Source organism: Scomber scombrus, chromosome 13 (assembly GCF_963691925.1).
Source record: "Scomber scombrus chromosome 13, fScoSco1.1, whole genome shotgun sequence".
Taxonomy (NCBI): domain Eukaryota; kingdom Metazoa; phylum Chordata; class Actinopteri; order Scombriformes; family Scombridae; genus Scomber; species Scomber scombrus.
Window position 1 is genome coordinate 6,653,625 of NC_084982.1, and position 24,545 is coordinate 6,678,169.

At 40.8% G+C, this 24,545-nt stretch overlaps 1 protein-coding gene across 1 annotated transcript; it reads right to left on the minus strand.

The window, feature by feature from the left end:
- Positions 1 to 1,727: 1,727 nt before the first annotated feature.
- On the minus strand, positions 1,728 to 23,530 carry rif1 (replication timing regulatory factor 1). The gene is made up of 36 exons (XM_062431770.1): positions 23,392 to 23,530; positions 22,803 to 22,851; positions 21,516 to 21,652; positions 21,341 to 21,419; positions 21,137 to 21,233; positions 20,899 to 21,029; positions 20,717 to 20,811; positions 19,927 to 20,116; positions 19,718 to 19,810; positions 19,073 to 19,211; positions 18,813 to 18,964; positions 18,067 to 18,181; positions 17,785 to 17,970; positions 16,888 to 16,998; positions 16,259 to 16,321; positions 15,274 to 15,377; positions 13,951 to 14,037; positions 13,767 to 13,840; positions 13,036 to 13,216; positions 12,117 to 12,224; positions 11,872 to 12,021; positions 11,367 to 11,466; positions 10,983 to 11,272; positions 10,513 to 10,715; positions 10,261 to 10,354; positions 10,012 to 10,143; positions 8,927 to 9,069; positions 8,734 to 8,823; positions 8,590 to 8,644; positions 4,174 to 7,425; positions 3,957 to 4,085; positions 3,787 to 3,873; positions 3,454 to 3,569; positions 3,166 to 3,316; positions 2,947 to 3,073; positions 1,728 to 2,654 (listed from the first exon to the last, which is right to left on the minus strand). The coding sequence occupies exons 3-36, from the start codon at positions 21,629 to 21,631 to the stop codon at positions 2,383 to 2,385; spliced, it is 7,512 nt and encodes a 2,503-aa protein (XP_062287754.1). The 5' UTR covers positions 21,632 to 21,652; positions 22,803 to 22,851; positions 23,392 to 23,530; the 3' UTR covers positions 1,728 to 2,382.
- Positions 23,531 to 24,545: the final 1,015 nt, after the last annotated feature.

A 24,545-nucleotide genomic window follows, 5' to 3' on the forward strand; every position in this document is an offset into this window, starting at 1 on the left:
ACTTAATCTGATTCTATAAATCTGGTGCCTCTAGGAGCTTTATAGGTTACATGAGGATTTTACTGGAATACCGCCCAAGTGATAAAAGCAACAAGAAGATCAAATTTACACATCTTTAAACATCCAATGAAAACAGTGAGGGAGTGGTTTAGTTCTCACCTTGCTGCAGTGATGTATGTGTGTACTCCTGGCTGTGTCAGTACACCGTGACGTCACTGTCGGGAGTGATTAGAAGCTGAACTTCAAAAGCCGAGCAAGACGGTGCCAGTTTGAAAATGGCACAACGCTTGTTTCAATTTGACAAAGTTCACAGATGCTGTAATTAAGACAGACTTTTAAAAAATGCATTTCATTGTGTTTATAGTGGCTAATTTCCAAATGGAAAAGAAAGTTTAGTCTGTGCCAATGTCAAAGTTTTGAGCATAAAATAAGTTTTCTCAAGATCATTTTTAAAAAAATCTGACAAGTCACTATTTAGAGCTGCAGCTAATGATTATTTTCATTATCAATTCATCTACCATTTATTATCTTGATTATACCTTTTGTCAATAAATACTGAAAAAAATGCTTTTATAATTTCCCACTGCCCAAGTTAATGTCTTCAAATGTCTTTTTTTTAAGTTAAAAAAAAAGTTATTCAGTTTACCATCATGTATAGCAGTGATCACCAACCCTGCTCCTGGAGAGCTACTGCCCTGCATGTTTTAGGTATCTCACCACGCTAACACACCTGATTCTAATTATTGACTTGTTCAAGCCCTTGAAAAACATCAGCTGCTTGATAACAAGTTAATAGATAGATACATAAAACATGCAGGGCAGTAGCTCTACAGGAGCAGGGTTGGTGACCACTGATGTATGACAACAAAAAGCATCACATTTGAGAAACCTGAGAAGCTGGAATGACCAAATGTTTTGTATATTTGCTTAAAAAAAAAAATCTGAATATTATTGTTTGGGGCAACATCGACCTGCAGGGAGAAGATACTGACTGAATTCATAACAATTATATATAAAAAGGAAAAAAATCAATTAAAAACATCTGATTGTAAAAATTGTACAGTAAACCTTTTTATCTGAGGTATTTTTTTTCTTTAAAGTATAATTTTTAAATAGTGGTTCAAGTATCACATATGTGTATATAAGTGTACATTGTTTCATCAAAAAATGCACCTACTGACTCAAATAAATCAGTCTAATCTTTTAAACGGTCCTTCCCCAAAGCTGACTATGGGTGTCAATCTCCACATGATTTAGTAATCCTCTCATCTCAATCATTTTTTTCTACAAAAGAAATGTTCAGTTATCTCATTACAAATCCTTAAAATGACATCTACTTCTCACTCACTGACCCAGATTTCTCTGAATATACAAAGGCTTCATTTCAAAAGTGTTTTAACTGCTGGACACAAGATGTCTCCGACTTCACTATAAAGTCCAGTCTCAGTTTATGAGCACTGAAGACTTTAAGTTTCCACATCACACTTGTCTAAGTTGTTTACTGGCGACAAACTAGTTATGTCACAAATCATGCAGTAACTTTCCCCCTACAACAGATTAAATGTGAAAACAGCCTTCTAACATCACTCTCACAGCTTCACTGTGCAGAATGATGCGAAGATCCAATTCAAAACAGGAAGGAAAACATATTACTGAGCAAAGCAACGTTCATATAAAATGGAATCCAAACAAAAAGTATGAAAATGTAACTGCTTTAAAAATATCAGTTCTGTATTTTATTGAAGTATTTAAAACCACAAATACTGAAGTGCAGACCGTCTATTTCATTAAAAAAAAATGTGAGAAGACATTAAGTGAGATGACAGAAATGCTACAAAATATACAAAGGCACAGATGAACTGTAAACAGCCTAAAAACAGGCACACTGAGGAATGAAGGAATTAATTGACATGAGAGAAAGTATGTAGAAAATTCAAAAGGTGTAGAGGAAAAAAAGTTATTTTTCTTCTACATACATTTGTCTTCCATCAGTCTTTTATTACAAAGTCTATACAGGAAAGTAGGAAAAAACCATCCTCTCCAACTATCACTACTAAAAAAAAAAAACATGACTTCCTCTTCTGACACAGCTTAAAAAGTGTGACTGTGCTTCCCTTTGAGTGTCTCTAAAAATATGCTGCATTACAGCTCGAGAAATGAGATCATAAAATAAAAGTATTTATTTTAAAATATTTAAAGCAGATAAAAGGGGGAAACCATACCCAGTTAAAAGCATAAAATCCTCCTTTGTCAATTCAGTTCATTTAACTTGAGCAATGATGTATTTTTGCAGAGAATGTCTCAATGAATCCAACAGTTTGGTCTTTTCCTGTGCCTTTTATGCCTGTGCTGCCGTCTCTTCCAGCAGAAGCATTAGTCTCTTCAAGGTTTGCTATCTGTCTGGCAGACCCGTGTCTGCAGCTCCACCACCACGCGCCTCATCATCCCTCCTAACTGATCGTGCATCTGAACGAGCTGCTGTGGTGAGCAGCGATTGAGTTCTAGAGGTGACATCCTGCAGGTCAGAGCCTCCACCTCTGACAGAAGTCCTTTAGGCCGATCCCCTGCAGCCAGCAGGTCAAGCTTCAGATTCCCGGAGCGGTTCTCCTCCATCCTCCCATCCACAGGAATGGGCTCGTCCACCAGCTCTGTGGCTGCAGAGAGAAAGACGCCGTTGTTTATATACTTGAATGAATAGTTTGACATTATGGAAAACATGCTTAAACTCCTTGTGCTGGAGAGATAATATTGCTTTAATCATAGGGTTAAATGTAGATTCACACAAACTCCAGTATAACAGATGTACTGTATTACAAGATAAATTTGAACAGCATATAACCCCAGTGACACTGATTTTGATGGTGTGTTGTGTCGCCTTTAGAAACAAATGTTGAAATAGAGTAAGTGAGCACCTTTACATACACAAGTTTTCACACCCACACCCACCTAGTGTCTCGCCTGAGGTCTTATCCTCCTCATCCTGGTTGTGAGGAGTGCTCGTCTCTTCCAGTTCAGAGGTCATCATCTCCGTTTCATCAAAACTCTTCAACTCCTCAAGACCTCGTCCTTTACGCTGAAAGACAATGGTTCATATTTCAATACAAATAAGAATTTCATCTCATTTATTCATCTCTTTAAAAAAAAAAAAAGGGATCTCTGGAATACCTGTTGTTCATAGCTTTTAAGTGCCTTCTTGACATTTGAGATCTTTGGGGAGCGAATTGGCAGAGTCTTGATTTCACCGGGAGTCAGAGCACTGAGGTCACCCACTGTTTTGATGTTTCTGGCTCGCACAAGCTGCCCAAAACCCCGAGACCTACGAGGACAATTATCAGCATTTGGTTTCATTTAGACTTGACATGAATACAAAATCAAGTTCATATTTGAATACAGATGATCAGTTATAGTTTATGATGCATCCTCTTTCTTTACTGGACCCTGTGGTGTACTCACCACATGTTGGAGGATATCTGAGGCAGCACAGCTTCTACGGGTGCAGAGCAGCCAACAAGGGCAGGGTAGATACAGTCTTTGGAGACAGGTCGAGGCTCCTGGCTCATTTCAGAAATCTGGGGGAAAAGTCAAAATAATGCCAAACAAGAACTATAACATGGATGAATATTTGACAGATGGCGGACATGGACAGTTCCGAATGAATGCTAATGTTGCTCCATCTCTGCTTGATGTATAAAAATGCAATTCAGCTTGTTTCTGGGAATTTTCTACCTTCAACAACCTCTAAAAAGATGATAATAGTGAATGTTCATGTCTTATTCGTGTTCATACCAGGCATTTCTTGGAGCTCTTGTAACCTGGACTGTGTAGATTTCTGGGACTCAGCATCAGCAGACCCTTCGTTGGAGTTGTAATATACTAGAATAAAGAGCGGAAGGTATTAGGTTCCTGTGGAACTGAAAAATAGCAATTAACAACCATGTAGAAGACCTCATTCATACTTTTGGCTGTGGGATGTTGCTAATTCTGGATCTTCTGGGGGAGCTGGTTCTGATGGCCGGACTGCGACGATCGATGTCATCTGCAGTTTCCTGCTGCTGGATGGGATCAGCAAAAGACACACGGCGGGACTGCAAAATTGGAGACAACAAAGTTCAGGTTTGTGCACTGAAAGAAGTGAAGAGCATTTTGAGCAACTATGTTTTACACTCCACTTACCTTGATAAGAGGTGAGGGAGTCTCCTCTTCTAGTGGTCTTTTCTGGCCCTTTTTAAGAATACTAGTAGAAGGGGAGGCTGAGGGAGACCAGGTTCCTCTGGTCCTGCCACTGATGGGACTTTGACCAACGTCAGGCTCCATCAAAGCCTCTAGGTCTTTCTGCTTCATTGGAGATTCTTGGAAAACATGTTTGGTTGTCGGTTCTAAAGTGACTGAAGTGGCAAAAACGTCATTCAGAGCAGCATCTGAAGTTGCGACTCCTTCGTTTTCAGAGTTCGAAGTCTGAGTTTTCTCTCCATCCTGACACTCCAGAATCTGGGTTTTGTTGTCATCACTGCTGTCCTGCAGAGGTGTGACGTCTTCACCGGCACTGGCCTCTGTGAGCTGGTTTGTTGATTTGTCTTCTTCGACGGGAGCAGGCTGTTCCTCCTCCATTGAAGGCTCATCAATGACATCTGGATACTCCTCCGGGTTTTGTCCAGAAGAGGTACGGGGAGTGTCCTCTACTGGATGTTCTTGGTGGTCTTCATCCAAATCCTTTTCGTTTTCTATAACCGTGTCATCGGGCTCGGCCATTTTCTCCTTTGAAGACGCTGAGGCCTGTGGTTCCTCTGTTGTCTCAGCAGGTATGTCCACAGCAGACAAATCACAGGTTTCGTTTTCTGTAACCGCGTCATCGGGGTCGGCCACTTCGGCCACTTTCTCCTGTGAAGACGCTGAGGCCAGTGGTTCCTCTGTTGTCTCAGCAGGTATGTCCACAGCAGACAAATCACAGGTTTCGTTTTCTGTAACCGCGTCATCGGGGTCGGCCACTTCGGCCACTTTCTCCTTTGAAGACGCTGAGGCCGGTGGTTCCTCTGTTGTCTCAGCAGGTATGTCCACAGCAGACAAATCATAGGTGCCACAGGGTAAGTCTTCCTGAATTGGTTCAGTGCTGATCCCAACCGATTCAAGCATTTCAGCCGGTTGTGAGTCTCCAATGTCACTTTCTTGTGATGTAGAATCAGCATTTGTTTCGGCCTTCTTGCAAGGTGACATGCTGCTGTCCTTTGTGTTTTCAGTGTCAGTTTTGTCCAGGACAACAGGCTCTGATGGTACAGCAATACCAGCCTCCACCTCCATTTGTCCCCCTTCATTACTTTGCTCCTCAATGCTACATGTAACCTGGAGGGATTCAGAGTCCTGCAAATCTTGGCTTTTTGGGGAATCCAAATCTGTTACATTAGTTGTTTCTATGCCTTGTGAATCTACCTTTTGAGAAATATCCAAATCATCCTTAGCAATATTGCCATCAATCTTGTCTTTGGGTTCAATAGTGAGAGGACTTGCAAGAGACAGCGCTCGAGATTTCCTCCCTCTCTTTTTGGGCATTGAGGGTGTCTCTTTGGCCTCCAAAGATTCAGACTCTGAAGACTGCATATTGGCTGCCAACGCGGGAGAAGATTTTCGTCTAGAATATCTGCCCCTTCCTTGGGAGGACTGGCTTGATCCTGAAATATCTAATGATTGAGAGTTCTCTGGACTTGACTTGGATTGTTCCTCTTGTACCTTGCTCCTTCTGGTCCTACCTCCACTTTTAGGCTCTGCCTGACTGACAGCTGACTCCATTGTCTGAGAATTAGACCTACTCTGCCTTCTGGATGAGTTGCTTAAGTCCTGCGACAGTTCTGCTGCCTCAGATGATGCCTTACTTCTTCTTCTACGCAAAGACTGGCTATCAGAAGATGACGGTGTGATCACTTGAGAGTCCTCTTGACTAAGGTTGACATCTGTACCTTCTACTGTCTGGTTTTGGTCTTTGACCATCTCCTCTGAATCATTCACCAACTGGCTTGTAGTGTTTGTTTTATCTTGGGACTCTCCATTAGTTGTGGAAGAGGAGATTGTCTGAGAATCTACCTTTTCATTTTTGGTCTGTTCTACATGCTTGAGCTCTTGGGATTCTTTATCAGTTTGAGGAGATGAAGTGACCATTTGAGAATCTTTATTTGACTCATCTTCATTCTTTTTGGACTGTTCCACAAGCTCAAGCTCAGGTGTGGCAGTTTGGCTGGACTCTTTCTCAGGTAAAACCTTATTCTCCAATGATTTGCGTGGACGACCCACAGGCTTTTTCTGTGACTGACTTTCATGCTCAGATTGTGTGTCTGACTGTGGGTCAGTTTGGCTGGACTCCTGATCTCTGGCACTTCTCCTTTTGTGTTCAGGTATAGCAAGGAAATCCTGAGAATTGCTGAACAGTCTGATCTTCTTCGACGATCTACCCTGAGAGTTCGTTTGACTGGACTTGTTCAAGTCGCTCTGAGCTCTTGTTCGTCTTCTGCCACTATCCTCCTCAGCAGCCTGTTTACTTCTCGTGTTTGGTCTGCCTTGTTGTGGGGTTGACCCTTTATTTTCCTCTCCAGAACGTCTCCTTTTCGAATGCGTGTATTTCTCTTCCTGTTCCTCTGGATTCTCTCCAGGCAGCAGAGGTCTGACTCTGGGGCGTCCTGACCGCCTGGGTTCACCTGAAGAGGTCTGGGTCTCGGAGGATTGAGATTCATCCAGACTCTGTTGAGATTCACCTTCCTGGCTTGAGGGGTTCATTTCCTCTAATGTAGAAGACTTTTCTGTACTCTCCTTAACCTCTGCTTCAGTCTGAGTGTCTGGGATAACGTCTTCATCCTCTGTTGCATCACTTGGCAGTCTATCAGTTAGCCTTACAGGCTTACTTTTCTTCCCAGAGTCTACTTTGGGCCTTCGAGGAGACTCTTGGAGATTGTTTTCAAGACACTGCGAGTTAATTTGTCCTGTCTGTGAGGAATGACAGTCCTGAGAGTTTGGGCCAGTGACTGTCTGGGAAGCTTGAGGGGTGGAAGTTTTGAGGCTGTCACTGCGTTCTTGGCTATTGGAGGTCTTTATGAGGGGACCTGTAAACGTAGATTTGGGGCTAGCAGGTTTACCCTCAGTGTACTTCTCCAAAGTAATAAAGGACTGGCGGCGGCTGCAGGGTTTCTGAGGAGTTCCTGAGACCAAATCTGAAGAGCCTGAGATGTTGGGACTGGTGCCCTCTTTAGCATTTGTATCCATGTCTTCTGTGCTGACCTCATTCTTGGCGTCATCCTCCATTGAAACATCTGCCGACTCGGGTATCATCTCTTCCTCTTTGTGGTTTTCTGTCTGATTCTCCACTGCTGTGGGGCTCACGTAGTCTTGAGTGTCTTTTGTTTGAACGTCAGCTTCTTCCTCATTTGCCACAGCTTCCTGAGAAACCTGAAAGAAACCAAATGCAAGTGAATAAATCTGTCCTCAAAGATTAGCCATAATAAGTTTGAGAGCATCTCGGTTTGCTCTTATAGTTATAGTGATGAGAAGATGATTTTGATTTTTTCTGACCAGTCTCAACTTCTACTGAAACCCTGGCTGTGTTCTAATGGATCTAATGGATTACTTCACCAGTGGTGACTGGTTTGAAAGTAAATGAGAAAAAAAATAACGCAATTTATTATATCAATACACTATCACCACACTCTATTAAGTAATAATGAGGTATAAATGTTTCCGTCATTTGCTGTAGATAATTGCAGTTTCACTTTCTACCAGTTCAGGGTTACAGCAGTAGCGATAACTCGGTCTCGACCGCGATATCTTTTCAGTAAATAAATCTTATCATGTCAGTAATGTTAGACCCTGCAGCTCAATAACAATGCTTGAGAGACCATAAAGATTTTAATATTTGTTTTGCTTTGGGATTCAAAAGCATGTTATGCTTGATAATTTATTGTTTTTCCATGTACTTTAAAAATAAACAGGGACTACTGAAACTGATAACAGGAAACTGTAATTTTCTCCCCCCATCTGTAGAGGATACTTCCTGGATGCCTTGTGGGGATGCTCAACTGGGAGGAGACCCTGGAGCAGACCCAGAGCATGTTGGAGAAATTACATATTTGGCCCAGAACAGCTCAGTATGCCACAGGAAAAGCTTAAGGGTGTGGATCAGGAGGAAGATGTTTGGGCCATCATACTTACTCTAATGCACAATGAATAAGAATAACAACCCAGAAAAACAACAGATTGTTGATTGGATTTAAAAGAGTATTTAGACATTTTAGGGCCTCCTTTACCTTTATTTTGATGGTATCATATTGTTATGAGACATCACTATCTATAATTGACTTAATTAATGCTCAAGATTTCTGTAGTAAAGATATTTGACTTGGAGAAGATACCATTACTTAAAACTCCTGTTGCAGTCATGCTCAAACTACATGTGGGGCGGGTATAAAGTGCTGTGAAAAATGATGTTTAAGGAGATGTTTTTATTTGTATTGTTCTGGCAGTATTAGAGAAACCAGGACAAAAACAGGCCCGTGGTGGAGTCCTTCCTGCCAGTGTTATTTCGTTCCTTATGTTGGTGTGTGTTTGTTTCATTACCTTGCCTGGAGCCTCCTTGGCAACCATGTCCTCTTGTTCAGTTGGCAGTTTGCCCCTGTGGGAAAAATGGTTTAATCTATGAATCCAGCTTTATTGGAGAGCGGGGATTTATTCAGATTTTGGTAACAGACGCTTTGAACTTACGCTGAATCTTCTTGGCTCTGTGTGTACTGGCTGAACACTGTGGTATCCATAGAAGCATCAAGGTTGTTATACATGGCTGGGATGTCGACCCTAAAAAATAATAATTAAAAAAAAAAAGAAATTAGCTCTACACTCAGACACTTCAAATATAAAAAACACTGCTGACAGAAACAACCAAAGGGACAAATCTGACCTTTTAGTCCTCTTCACTTCCTTCTGGTGCTCTGTTAATACTCTCTCTTTCGTCTCAGGAGGAATGAAGACAAAATCAATAGAGGCCTCTTCCTCCAAAACCTGTCTGCGGGGAGGTTTGGGAGAGCCAAAATCCAGTTTTGTCTGCAGAGGGGGAAAAAAGAAAAGAAAAGAAAAAAAAAAAACACAAAAAAGTTGTGCAATGGTGAAAAAAAACACTCAAGTTGTTTGTTTGGGGAACATACACTTGCAGTTTTTGGGGACATCTAGCATGAAGGTGATGGTAAAGATAATTTGGCCTTTTTATATTGGTCATCTGCTGTTACCAACAACTATTGAGCATTTTTAAATAATTAATATGAAATGAATGAAAGTTCAACATTAATAACAAATTAAGTTTCCAATAATCAAAAACTGGTTAATGAATATTTACACAGGTTTAAATGGAGCTTCTATTTCAATAATAACTGCCATCAAACTACAGACATTATTCAAACTTCTCTGAACTTGTTAAAAAAAAGTTGTTTGTTTTTTTACAATCTCAGTTTTAAACGCTTTAATCACTCAAAACATGAAGATGACTGAAGGTCGAAATGTAAAAATGAAACCTGGTTAATCTCCCTGTATTTTGACTACCAGGATCACTCACACACTGTAGGCTGCTGTATAAGAGAGCAGCGCTATAACACTGCCAGGCTGATGTGGACTAAACACAGAGTACAGAAACCACAGGATCAACATTGGATCTGCTTTATTTGAGCAGATACGGATAAGATTGGCTCGGAAATCTTTAAATAACTTGTTTGTTTTTTTTTTTTTTAAGTAATGTGCTCTCTTAAGGTGCCCACAGAAAAGCAATGGTTTCCTATTCAACACTACATCTTTTATTTTTCTTGAAAATGGAGCGCAGACCAAACATTCACGTTATCACTGATGGTCAGACCTTGTGTGGGATGTGCCAGTCGTGTTTAAACAGTTGACATTTTCATTGGCAGTCATATAGTGGTCAAACGTCTCTCTTTATCTGATGCTGTCTAGACTGATATCAAAGTTTAGACTAGACTTAGAAAGAGAGTTTAGACTTACAGAAACTGGCTTGGAGGTCTTTGCGGACCTCCTGTCTTTCAGCTCAGGAGTCTTTCCCAGCAGCGAGTCTCTCTTGCCCACAGAAGACACTGTAATACCGCTGAGCTTGGTCTCCATCTGGGAACTCTCGCTCTGAAGAGACAAAAAAGATCAGCCAGATGAGAAAAACGACAGTAAACACAGAGTAGTGCATTAAAACTAAATGAATTTAAACCAAAAGAAGGTTAAAAGGTGTTCAGGGCAACTCACTGAATACTGTCCACTGAGCTCATCAGGAACACTGACCGCCTCAAAGCCAGGAAGTATGATTGGAGTCTTTTGCTTCACTTGGCTCAGGATTGGTCTGAGTACAGAAAAAGACAACATTGATAGATTATTATAATCTCAACTCATGCAGATCTCATGTCATTTATTGTGTATTCAATCAAAACAAAACATACATGTGGCCTTTTTTTCTGGCTCCAAATGTGATTGCAACAAATATGAGATGGAGATTTTCACCTGAGCTCATCTGGATAAGCGAGGCTGACAGAGTTGGCGAAGGTGGAGTTCCAGAAGTGGGCGACTGACGTGCGGACCTGCTTGTTCTTGTGAGGAAATACCACACAAAGCAGAGGAGACAGCAGAGCCAGGAGTTCATCATCGCAGGCCAAAGTGGAGCTGCTCTGCAGGCAGCCCAGAACTTCCGCGAGAAGCTTCTCCAACTGCAGGAAGCAGAGCGGAAATAAAACTGTTAAAATGTTTTAAAAATGGGCAAGAAAGTCATCAGTTGCATTCAAGGCCAAAATAACGATCCTGTGACCAGAGTCATTTGTTTATTTACATTCATGCTTTGACAAATATCAGCATTCCTGCTCTTCACGTGTCACTTATTAACTCTTGTGCTGCAGTTACAATGATATTAACTGCCACTCTAAAGTCTTATAAAAACGGTTTGTGAAGACAGTGTACCCATTTGATTAAGAACCCACCTTTGCCAGAATCTGTGAGGTGAATTTTGGCTGCTCGGTGGCTGCCTGTTTGTAGAAGACAGTGAGAGGCTGAATCAGAGATGTCAGCGCCTCCTGGACAGCGAGGGCGAGGACCAGGTTTGTAAAGAGAGCAGACAGGATGGAGAGCAGGGCCAATCCCGTGGGATCAGCGGAAGCCTCGGGGTTCTCCAGATACACGTCTAGACATTGTATCAGCAGCGACTGGAAGGTTGACAAGTTCCCCAGAGCTTTATTTCTCTTTCTTGTCCAGATTACAGGAGTGTGAGGAGCTGGAAGAAAGAAAAAGAGAAAAAAAAAAAGTTCATACAGAGGTCTTGTGGGTTATATGAAGGCTGAATTAAAGGGGAGCTCAAGTATCCTTACACTTAAGCTTTTGCTGAAAATGAGGTGTGTATGGAGAGAAGTCCACACACTCCACCACGACCTGGAGGATACTGGCAACGGCGTTCAATGTCGAAGGAGCCTGGAGGATCACACAAGGGTTACAAGACAAAGACTAAAATACCAGTTTCTATTTTGTCATCCCTCATTTATTTAGAAATATGTGCCCAAATTTTCAGATGTGAACTGGACTGTGGAACAATACTGCTGGTGGTGGCACAATAGTGACTTCAACTTGAGGGTGAATCATTTTAGGCTTGATAAAGAAACCTAGTAAAAATTACTAATTATGTTTTCTCTTCATGACAGAAACAGCGGACCAGCTGGACTTTTTCATTTATTTTCATTCTTTTGCATCCTTTACCACCTAATTGCTGAATTTTTGTCCAGGTTGGCAGCTTTTAAATTGAGTATATTAGTGAAATGACCATCGATTGTGATATGCATTTGTTTAGGTATTTACTTATGTTTGTTTTTTTCTACTCACCATTAGGGCATCTTTGTCGATTGCAGTGGCCATCTTTGCACAGAACTCCTCACAGCAGATGTTTTCCTCAGCTGTGACCACCAGCGCTGAGCAGCGGGCAAACACCTTGTACAGCTTGGACCACGTGGACAGCATGGACTTCTGGGACGCCTGAAAGAGAAAAAAAACATGCAGAGATGAGAATCAGACCATTACTGTTGGCCAAACAGAATGTATGATAGTGAAGTAGCTTAAAATGTACAGACCTGCTGTAGAGGAGCACCACGTAGCAGATGAGTGACTGGGAACAGCAGGGCAGAGTGCAAGGCGCTGAAGTTGTGCTCCAGGGCATCACCTTGGTTGACTTCATTAGACTGTAAAAAAATAAATAAATAAATAAAAAATAGGAAAGACGTAGAATATTTCTGTGTGAGATAAAACTCATGTAGTGCTCTGCTGCCATCAGGTCTGCTCAGAAAACACACATCCTGTGATCCCTCACTTTCAACCTCATGTGCTACAATAATATTTTCCCCCAGAAGAATCGCTTATGTAATCTGCAATCATTGTAATGTTTCTACTTAAAATCGGGTAAAAACAAAGGTTATCAGTCCAAGCTAAATATTAAATAATACTAAACAAAAAAGGTGTTTAGATAGTCTGAGATAATACAGCTGTTTTATGTTGCCTCCATCACAGAGTGTCTTCATCTGTTGTGGCAGGAAGGTTTGAACAGGGTTTGTTCATTGTTTTCTTTCTGTGTCATGATGCATGACACAGTTTTTAATGAACAGAAGAACTTTATAGATTGTGAAAAAACTGCAAAATGTTACGAAAACAGATGATTCTTCAGCATCTCCACCCATCATGCTTGCTCTCATTGAGGTTTTTATGTTTGTTTTTGCTGTTTTATCAAGGTTATTTTTCAGGATTTCTGTTGCTCTTGTGGTGATTTAAAAAATGCTTCAATTAGCTGAGATAGTAAACCTGCAGTTCAAGATGACGTGGACTAAAATCCAGATAAAACTAAAGATATTAAACAAGCATCCTTCTTCAACTTCATTTACAAAATCAGCCTTTGTTGTCCAGTTCTTATCAGTGGCAATGAAACTAAAATCTTCATTGTCAGTTCTTTTTAGCTATCCCAACTCCTGTGAGTTTCACTGTCAGTGCTTCTCCGTGTACCTGTGTGATGGTGTCTGTGAGCGGGCTGACCATCACGCTCCACATCCTCAACAGCTGCTCCTTGTTCTGCAGAGACGCAGCACTGTTGCTCATGGCGCCCAGCACCGCTTCCCCAAACGCCAGAGGGGATGTGGGACCAGACAAGCCACAGCCCACAAGTGTCTGAAGGCACTGGAAAAACCTGCAGACACAAATACAAAAAAGATGTTAAGTTGGTTATTATTTTTTTTGTAGGGCTGAGATGTGGGAGACAAAAAAAAAAAATTTAAATCTTGCACGTGTTGGTGCACCACTTCAAACTCACATCCTCATTTCATATTTGTGTGAAAAGCACCAAATCATTTTCTATAACATTCTACTCAGTTCATTTAGTGTAACAGCACAAGTATAAAAAAATAATAAAATAATACTTATGAGATTTAAAAGCGGTTGCCTACTAAGCTAGAAATTATCATAATGATTGTAATTATGACAAAAAACTTTCTGCAGGTGACAATCAGGCTGAAAGGCTCGAAGTATTTATCAAACTGTGAATGCCACATTAGTGAGCTGTTGAAAAGGACGTTTCCAAATTCCAAACAACTCTTCACTGACTTGTAGTGAGTCAGTGAATGACCTTCACAGACTAAACAGGCAACCATAGATTTGGTCTGGACTGAGAGAACCCAACTACAGATGTGAGCACAACTGATCATTTTAGGGGAAAAAAAGAAAAAAAGAATGAGTCCCACCTCTCATCCTCTATATATGCAGGGAGCATGGTGCTGTTGAAGAGGAGAAGAACGATGTACAGAGCCGGTGTTCCCTAGACAAAGGAAAACAAAAAGAAGGTGTGCCAAATCATCTTTGAGAACAATTCCATGAAAACTGTTCATGAACGTGATAAAAAAAGTAGATCCAGAAGCTCTCACTCACATTCAGTACGTCCATCTTGCCCACTTGATAGGAGGCAGAGCCGAGGACTCTCTGGGGAACGCCTTTCACTGTGGCTTCAAACAGAATCTGAAGGAACATCAGACATTTGTGTTGAAGCAGTTTCAACGACAAAAACTTCCAACTGTTAATACAAAATGCACTTCGATCAGTCAGCTGAAAGAAGCAGGCCAAGCAGGACATGTAACCCAAAGTTGTTGTTTTTTTAAATGCTGGGATTTAGAAAGGGAGCATGATTTGAAGTTGTTCCAACAGACCAGCAAAATTAACTATCAAAACATAACACTGTTACTAAAGGGCCGTCCACACCAAGAACGATGACCACAACAATAACTATAACAATAACAATGTGAGCATCCACACTTAATAACTTCCTGTAAACAGTGGCGCCAAGCACACACTGTACACTCCAGAAGCTAATAAAAATTTATATTAACTTGTTACTGCTGTATGTTATACAGAGAAATAAAAAGGAAAAGCAGAAGGGTTCACAGGGCGGTTGCTGATTCAGTGTGTTGCTCAAATGTATTTCAGGACACTAGTTGCTGTGAGGTTTCTTTATTTATAGACCAAACTGCACTGACTGACAGCGGGAGACGCTACAAAGTGCCATGTGCAAAAGCGTACAGATGAGCAGCTTTAATTGCACTGTGGCAGAGACACAGTATGAGCACAGATCTGAAGCCTAAAACATCTTCCAACTTTGTTGTTTTACATTATAATGGAGAATCTATCTATCTATCTAAAAAGGAAATCACTTTTGAAGACAGTGTCATCCTGCTCCAGTATACAGTGCGTCAGTGTGTCGTGAGAGAGGAGCAAAGCTGCATTAAAAATAAATACATATAAATAAATAGTCATCAGTCATTCAGTCAGCCATAATTAAGATGATATTTTTACTAGAAATGTCAGACTGGATGCAGTCCATGTGAAGGATTTTGATTGGCTGTCAGCTTTCCTATCGTTCATCAAATCACTCTGAAAGCGATCCCAACTATATCATTCACCACTGTCGTTGTCATTACAGATGCTGTGTGGACTCCATCGCTGCCATCCACTTCAGTTAGAACAATTTATAGTTACAGTAACTTATCCTACAGTGTTTGGTGTGGACCGCCTTTAACACTTTAAAATACTTGTGCTGAAGTTTTATCATTACGTGTACACACAATATTTCTTTGAAGATTCCAACCATCATGTGGAGCAACAAATGAATGGATACAATGAGTAGAGTTAAATTCTGGGTGTAGTGAGGTGAGTTAAGTACATAAATAGATGAGGCAGATGTTTTGGGATCGGTCTTACCAGGACTCTGTCTGCAGGCAGAGCTTCAGAGGTGACGATGCTCTGCAGAGCCTGAAGCATCAGCGTCAGAACTTCACAACCCTGACGGTCCTTCTTACTGCCTCCTGACAGACAGACGTGAATATAAATCATTTACAAAAACACATCAGCAGAACGAAAAATGCAAACAAATCTTTACAGAGGCTGAAACTTGTTTGTTTTTTAAAGACTTTGAAGGGTCATCATCGGGGGGGAGACCCCCTCAGTGTTTTTATCTCTTCACAGCGATCCAGACCCAAAAAATGGTTCTGAACGCTCCGACTTAAACTGACGACAGTGAGAAAGGGCCGGGCGGGAGACGAGGACGAGGTCTCGCTGGTCCTCCCCCCTGACTGACGGGAGCCCAGACCCAATCAGAGTGCTCTATGTGGAGCCACTGGGCGGGACCCATGACTTTAAGAGCCCACCCTGCTGAGCAGCATCCACAATCACATATGAGGAAACAGTTTATGAAAACGCTGGCATGAGGCAAGACCACTTCATATGTGGAAATGACAGGCAAGTGATCATGATTCATCTCATCGGCTCTGCAGTGAAAAATCCATTAATGTAGCAATAAAAGACAAAGCATGCTGATAAATAAACCAATATTCTGCAAAAGCATCTCATCAATTTTAAAATAAAGTCACAAAGGAAGCTGTTCTGTGTTTATTAGGATCAGTTTTCTGCTTTTTTGAAGTTTAAAATCAACCAACATTTTTATAACAATACTGCAGACTTTAATGAGGAGTCTGACTCTGATTAAATGAGTACAAAAACACCCACAGCTTCCTTTTTTGTCATGTCTGTGGTCTTTTCTCATAATAACAGTCCAGGTTTCCCAACAGAACAGAGAAAATTGTTTATAAACCAGCATTTGTTGCAAAAAAATGGAACAAATGAGTCTAGTTTGAGATTCATTTTCTACAAATCATACACCGTACAGAATGAACACCAGAGTACTTACCAGACTCAATAGTTAAGCTGACAAAACGAACGAGATTGGTCCATAAGACAGACAAAAGGGATTCTGTATGGAGGCAAAGAGAGGAGATGAGAGAATGTTAATGCAGGAAAAATCAGTAAATGTGCTCTAAAATAATGTAAAACCTGTGTTAATTGAGAGGGCTGATTTATTTAGACATTTAGACTTAATATATTTCAAATTCAGTCAAACTTTGATGAGTCTGAATACCAGGATGCTTTCAGTTAGTTTCTCTAATCCTCTATCCTGAGTCAGAAATCCAGGTTTCTCATTACAATAAGTTAAAGAGTGTTTCTGCATGAATGAGGTTACCATCACTTTACTGACTTCAGAGAAATGAACCCTCTCCCTACTCACACCATAAAAATGTACTTCTTCGTAAATGTGTTTAGTTCTGTCAAATAACTCACTTTGCTTTCTGTTAATAAACTGTCATAGTGTCCATCTTTATGAGCCCTGAGCATTTACAGACACACGGCTTCCTACTGTTGGTGGTTCAATTCTACTTTAGTAACAATCATTGACATTTTGCTAGATGCTGATTGGAGGAAAGGTGGAGATAGGATTCCCTTTTAGAAACTACACGACGGAGTTAAGCTGGTGAGGTTTACCTGGGGCTTCTTGGCCGACGCTGGTGACGCCATCTCTGATGTTTGAGATGAGCACGGCGGCATGTTTAGTGAAGGAGGAGGCGGCATAGAGGAGCGGGTGGTTCAAAGGCTCTGGAGAGGAAAGAGTGAGAATGGTGGTGAAACATGTTCAATTCTAGTGTTTATTTATCGACTTATCATACGCTAGACAACGGAAAGGCTGATGAATCAGATGCTGGTCTGATCATGACGCTGAATCATCGTTTTGTTTTTGCTTCATCATTCAGTCTGACGTTGTGTTCTCAACAAGGAGATTGTGTAGGCGGTTGAATAAAAACAATGATTTACCAGTTGCCATTTATGTAAGTAAACTATCAATCTATACAACTATAAAGCTGCTTCATCCACTTTATCAGCCTCTGATAAAGGAAGAGGACTGAAACAAGCTATTTCCGTACTGTTTGGGAATGGTTTGGACAAAAGTACTATAAATATAAAAGTAAAAGCACAAAAGTACTGTAAATAAATGAAACCATTTACTATTTGCTGGCTATTTATGAGTAGTGTAAAATAGAAGAATCACTGTTTTTGTTGCCAGGTTATTTCCTCATTTGCTGCCTTGGTAGTCCATTTAAAAAGGGCAACTTTGAATTACGCAAAGCTACAACAACAACACGCTACATATGCACTTCATTTATAACCTGCTGTATGTTAAGTCCGTCACATTGCGGTGGTATACTGTCAACTTTGTCTGTGTGAGTCCATTAAGATGTTGTGTGATTGTGATTTTCTTTAGAGCTTCAGGTGAAGGATGAAATATAGAAGAACATTAAATAGAAACAGAAGTAACATGTGTGAGATCAGCCTGTGACAGAGCAGTGTATGTACAACGAGGTAACGTGTGACTCCGACTCTCACCGAGACTCAGGGTGACTTTGTGCTTTGCTGCCGTGGTAACAACCTCTGGTCCCAGGAAATAATGAAGCAGCATCTCCAGCCCCAGCACCTGGATGGAGGGGAAGGTGGTGGGAACCTGAACGCTGGAGTTCAGGCTCATCCGGGTGGTGTTGGCTGGGCTGTTGAAGCCTGAGGTGCCGGCAGTAGCTGGGGGAAGAAAAAAAACAAATTACACTCTCCCCACCAGTCAGGCTGTGTTACCTCAGGAGGCTGATATGTCAGGGTGGATGTGCAGAAACGTACCGGTCTTAGGTGTGCCGGGTGTTGATGTGCCGTTTTGAGTGACAGCTCTAGCGGGTGTTCCTGGGACAGAAGAGGAGTTTGCTGCAATAGTGCACTGGAGCAGAGGGACAGAAACCTGGAGAGAGACACAACAGCACAATGTCTAAACTCTACACGTATATCATAAACAGGCTTAAAGCAATAACAATCATCTACATTTAGGAAGCTTTTTATACTGGACGTATGTCTTCAACCTGTTTGACCCCATCAACATGAGACTACTGACACAGAAAAACAATCCTTTGTCACCACTGACACAATTCCCTAACTGCTAAGCAAACAGTAACAAACAGTTTCTCTGCACACTGGCCCACTTATGCGCAAACAGGTTTTATACAAATAACCACTGAGCAATAAAACATTGGCACGTCAAGTTGAGTTAAATGCTAGACTTCCATTTACAGCCATTATTCACATGCCGCCGACTTACTTCTCTTTGAGCTGCTCTCTGACTTTAGTACAACTAATTGTAACTATAGCTAATTCTAATGGTTACTACTGTGTATTATTGCATAGATATCTTAAGACCTTTTTCAAATGAACCAGGACTTCACAAAACCACATTTAAAAAACAAGCGTTAAAGGGACAAAACATGAAGTGATGACGGTAAGAGCAGCATCACCTTCAGACCATATGATAATACAGAGACGATGAAGAGATGTGACAACTGAGATAGAGTCTAGGTGTTTTTTTATTTGTGACGAACCTGATCAAAGTTGGGCGACAGGTTGGCCCCGAGCTGGACCACCAAGTACCACCAGACCTCCACCTTGGTGAGCATCAGGGCCTCCGTCTTCACGTTGATGGATATGAGGGGCTGCATCAGGAGCTTCATACGTTTGGCGCTGCACAGGATGTCTGCGGGAGAGAGACGAGCAGGAAGTTAAAACTCTAGGAACTAAATCTAAGAGAATCGAAACCTGTCCGAGACTGATCTGAGAGGAAAAACCGGGATGGGACGCTCACCTGGATTGAGGGCAAAGTTGTCTATGAGGCTTTTCCAGGCGAGGAAGGCGATTTTCTTGATGGTGGGAGACGAGCTACGGAAACCGAGCTCCTCCAGATGCAGCAGGGAGTTGATGAAGGGGCCTCCTTTGTGGAGCAGCTGTGCAAAAAATACATACAAGTTCAATATAAGTAATATAATGATAAAAAGGTTTAATAAAACTCAAGCTCTCTCAGTCTGTCTAATGTTACCAGCTAAAAATAACGACACTTGTACCTTCACACTTCTGATAACTTGCAGATTTTCACTTCTAACAAGACAGATTTTAGACTTTTTTCTTTTTTTTTTTTTAAGTATTTGATCTCAACCTTGGGAAACTTCCAGAGAGCACACTGCAGTCTGGACTAACAACTCAGCTGTTTCAAATAGGGATGATGATCAAGTTTTCACTGTTTTCTTGGCCTAAAGTCTGCCTATGTTATAATTAGTAGCAGAACTAAATCAAAGCTAAGAATGTTTCTGATCTGCTTTAAGTTTTCCAGTGTGTCTAATTCCCCTTCCTCTACGGACAATATTGATTTATGGAGAAAAAGGGAAACATTCACAGTCACAGATTCATGTATTAATGCTTTACAAAACAGAACATGAGGGCAGATGAGCTTTACCTTCCCTAGAAGTTTAACAAATAAAGGCCACAGCTTCAGGACGTTTGTTTCATTCTTGGACATGAAAAGCTTTTGCAGCTCTGGGATCAGTTTCTGTGAAGACAAAATGCAAAGATATGTCAGCAGAGTTTCAGTTTCTCATGTTAGGAAACAAAATGAAATTTAAAAATGTGATGCTGTGTTACTAAGAAACACAAAGAACTACTCACCGAAGACATGATCGGTTCAATGATGCCGGCCACATCCGTCTGTTTCTCCAGCAGCAGAGGCATGCCCAGCTCCATGGCCGCCGCGGCTCGTAGGCGCACCTTGGAGGCAGAGTGCACCACCAGCGGGATGACCAGTTTCGCCCACCGGACCGTTCCGTCGCCCATCGGCTTCGGCACGTGCTCCAGCAGCCTGTGAAGACCGGGGAAGAATATGAACCAACGCTTTTTTTCAATCACAAACAATATACAAAAGATAAATGTTTTTTTTTCTCTTTAAAATGAATGAAGATACATTTGGGTTGTAGTGTCTGTTTTTGTTACACAGATAACTAATTTATTTGACAGTTTTCTTCCTGCGGTGTCTTAAAGTGGAGGTGGGCCTCGACAGAAATAAAGATGACCTCCATTCAGGGTTTTAAGATTACCCATTGGTACACTGAAATAACACATTAACTTTCAGGGAAAAAAAGATGAGTCACTGAACTAGGCACATATCTATTTCACATTCTAGTGTTGTTACTGTCTGAAACCTTCCATCACTACCACACTCATTTACAGATTTTGAAGCTGAGAAAATTACAGACTGATCCTTTAATATTGCTATGTATATTGTAAAATAAAACTTTTGTCAGATTTGTACTACTTTGCACATTTTTAATCCAAAAACAGACGCATAACCACATTCATTCCCTCTATCTAACAAACCCCAGCAAAAATGTAACTACTGCTGAACAGATCTATCTAGTATTCCCATTCAATAATGCCCCACTTTGACTAAATGTTCTTTTACCTGATGACAACGTTCAACGCTTCATGCTCCATTACAACAGACTGGACATCCTCTCTGCTCCACACGCTCTCCAGAGCCTCCAGTATACGCGGCACCTGAGAGGAGGAATCAATACAACATCAGCATGACACCCCTGATACTTCACTATATTTGTATTGATTCAAACCTCTACTGACGCTTACTTTTTTAGTTACCACATCTGGAGAAAAACTCTGTTTGGAGATGACCCATAATGCTCTAGTGCACGTATTCTTATCTGTCGATTTCACCACCAAGGAGCAAAGTGCTGATAGTACTTCTGCTGCGAAGGTTTCTGGAAGACAAAAACAAGAAGATCATCACTTTCAAAGCAGCAACTTCAAAGCCATAATCATGTGATCCCACCATGTCATGTCATCTTTGAAGTTAAAAGTTGTGTACCAGGCACTCCAGAGACCACGTGAGAATGATACACGCAGAACCCTAAAGCTTGCAAGGCAGCTTGGCACAGATCGGTGTTGGGACTGCTTATGTGAGCCTGGAAAACAACAAGAAACAAAAACAGCATTAATTATAATATTTTAACATAAAACACAGGACATTTAGGAGTTCTATAAACATTAATGATGTGCAAAAAAGACTCACCAAGATGGCTTTACCCAAACGAGAAAAGTGCTTTTCAACTGCAGGGAGAAACTGACGGCCCTCTTCTCCACTGAGCCGGCTGCAAATAGAAAGAAAACATTTTTACCCCTCACAAATTCCAACAATAACGACTCCTTCGACAAATCGAGAGGATGTTCGAGCACTGGCGACATACTTGGCGATTGTGAGGTAGGCATCTGTCTGCTCCGACTGTCCGGCAGCACCGTCCTCCAGAGACTCCAGCAGAGGGAGGAAGCTGGAGTTGCTGGGAGGCCCCGCCGTCGCCATCATTATTACTCACCACCACAAAGCCTTCAAAAAAAAAAAAAGAGAGAGAGAGAGGTGGAGAAAAGCAGGAGGAAGGGAGGCAGAGATTAGTTATTATGGGAAACAAGAGAGTGAGTGGTTGTGGATAGGCGGTGATGTTTTTATCATTAGAAAGAGACCTTGAATTTTGTGTAAAAATGTAAATCAAGTGTCTAAGAGGAACCTGGGGCATGTTATTGTCACACAAGACATAATTAATCAGCTGACAGGGAATTAATTAGCTAATTATTTATATAATCAATTCATCGTTTGAGTCATTTATGTGGTCTCAACTTCTCAAATGTGAGGATTTGCTGCATAAACTGAAAATCTTTAAGTTTTGGAACCTTTTGCTGGACTAGACAACCCATCTTAAAACAACACAAAGGCCTCTGAAAAATTGTGATGTCAGCGTTTTATTTTGTAGTTCTCCATGATGTACCCACTCATTTGCATACATTTTTCAAAACTCACTCAAGACTTAAATTTTAACATCCACAAGATGATAAGAGAAGACAGTTATACAACCATCAACAACTCCAGATCTGGGACAGGTATGTCTGCTGAGCTCTGGGTCAGAAAACAGTACTAAGTTTTCACACAGCGCACATCTGGAACAACTCCCAGAGAACTTGAGGTTTGCTCCAAATCTTTAAAATCAAATTAATCTAACACAATTAGACCATATTTTGTACTTTGCTATACATTACATTTATTTACTCCTATTGGTCTTCAATGTGATGACTTTTTATATATATATATATCTTATGTAGAGCAGTTTAAACTGTTTTGTTGTTGCAAGGTGCAACACAAACTTAACTCACCCTTCACAGTGCTGTCATAATTTACACAAATTGTACCACAGACCCCTATTCGATAAGATTTTAGATAGATAGATAGATGTAAACTTTATTGATCCCCTTGGGGAAATTTAGGAATCCCGGAGTCACCCATATCATAAGATTTTTACTTTTAGATGTTTTATTATGACAAAAAACAGTCATACATTCTGCCATTGTGTTATTTAAGGATGGAATAAAGTGAATAAATTATTTATACTCTCTTTGCTAGGAACCCCTAGAGTCCAGTGTCCCCTGGGGGTCCTTGCTCCTAACTTTGAGAAGCCATGGGGTAGAAAACAAATTAGTGGACATACCTCACAGAGATGTATGTGGAGCTGTGTTCACCCTCCACTATATCCAGAGCTGTGAACATGGAGCAGAGGAAGACAAATGTTAACTCTGCAGATGTGTGTGAACATCAGTCTCTCAGTGTGTGTGTGTGTTGCTGCTGCTGAATGCTACCCAAGGCCATTTAGCAACATCCTCTCGGACACTCAGAGGAACCAAAACAAGTCAGTCAGTGTCCTGCTGTGAATAAAAACTTCAACACACTGCCACAACTAGCCTCTAGCATTATTTAGGGACACATAAACCCTCACAGTAGTCATGTTGAAGCACACAGGAAAGTAGCAAGAAGCCTGCTAATGTTGACTAGCTGTAACAGGTTAGCAGCGCTAGCAGGCTGCATGTCGAGTCTGCAGCTGGCCCAACTTTGATGCACACAGGCGGACAACACTTTGTGTGCTCACACCGCGGAGGACTGTGCCTCACTTGTCCTCTGCCAGGTGTTTATTTACACTCTCCGACAAACAAACAAACAAACAAAGCTAACAAACATATATTTACACTTGTTTGTTTGACAAACATACACATACACACACGAAGCCTCCCTCCACCGCTCACCATCAACCCCCCGGTAAAGAAAAGGCTCCAGCAGTCCTCCTCAGTGTGTGTAGAGTGGAAGTCTGCCCTCCGCAGTGTTACACTTTTCTATTTTAGCTCTCTTCTTGTGTTGCGCCTTGTGCTTTTACCCCGCGAAATCGCTGGCGCCAAACCACCACGCAGACGTACAAAATTACCTTTGACCCCGCCTACGTCACACTCAGGACCCGCCCCTTTGACCTTATAAGGAAAAACAGCAGCTTCATCTTCATCCTCCTTTTCTTCCTCTCCACACAGTGTTCACACTTTCCATTAGTATGCTTCTCAAACACACAGAGGGAACTGTTTAAACCAGCTGAACTGCAGTCTCAACTAATTTAACTTTAACTTCACTTTAATCTGATGACATTAAAGATAAATAAATAAAATAGATTAAAACAATAAAAATCTAATGAATTGATACTTTTTTCATTTATATGGTGCATGAAATCACCTAATCATAAAATAATGTAATTTGATGTTGTAATTTAATTTTAATTATTTTAGGTCTGTGATCATTTGCAATGAGACAAAAACACAAGACCAGTGTCAATGGTCGGCAGGGCTGGGAAGGTTACTTTGGAAATGTAATAGGTTACAGATTATTAGTTACTCTATTTAAATTGTATAAGTAATGTAACTATTTAAATTACTTTATCAAATTACTTACTTATTATATTTGATTACTTATGATTACTTTACTAATTTTCTAACCAATGTTTTCAGCTGTTAGGGTAAGTGTACCCATTAAGCACCACAATCTAAGTTCAGGTGTTTTTCATGGATACTGACATGATTTATAAGGGAGATCATTTCTTATAAAGAATGATATATCTCTCATTTGAAAATGTATTCAGTAGTTCATGGCATGGGCTTAATTGGTACTGTGACACCATTTAAGGCTATGTGTGCTCCAAATAAGCCCACGTCATGATTTATTTACAAAATATAAAAATATTGATTTCAAAAAATTAAAAACAGCAATATATGTATTCAGCAACATGTTAAATATTTTAAAAAATGAGTGAAAACCCTCCTTCTTAAAGTAATGATAAAGTTTATCAATGTATTAAACAGATTTCAATTTTAGTGATCTACAGGACTGATATCATCTACTCATGGATAGCATCATGGAT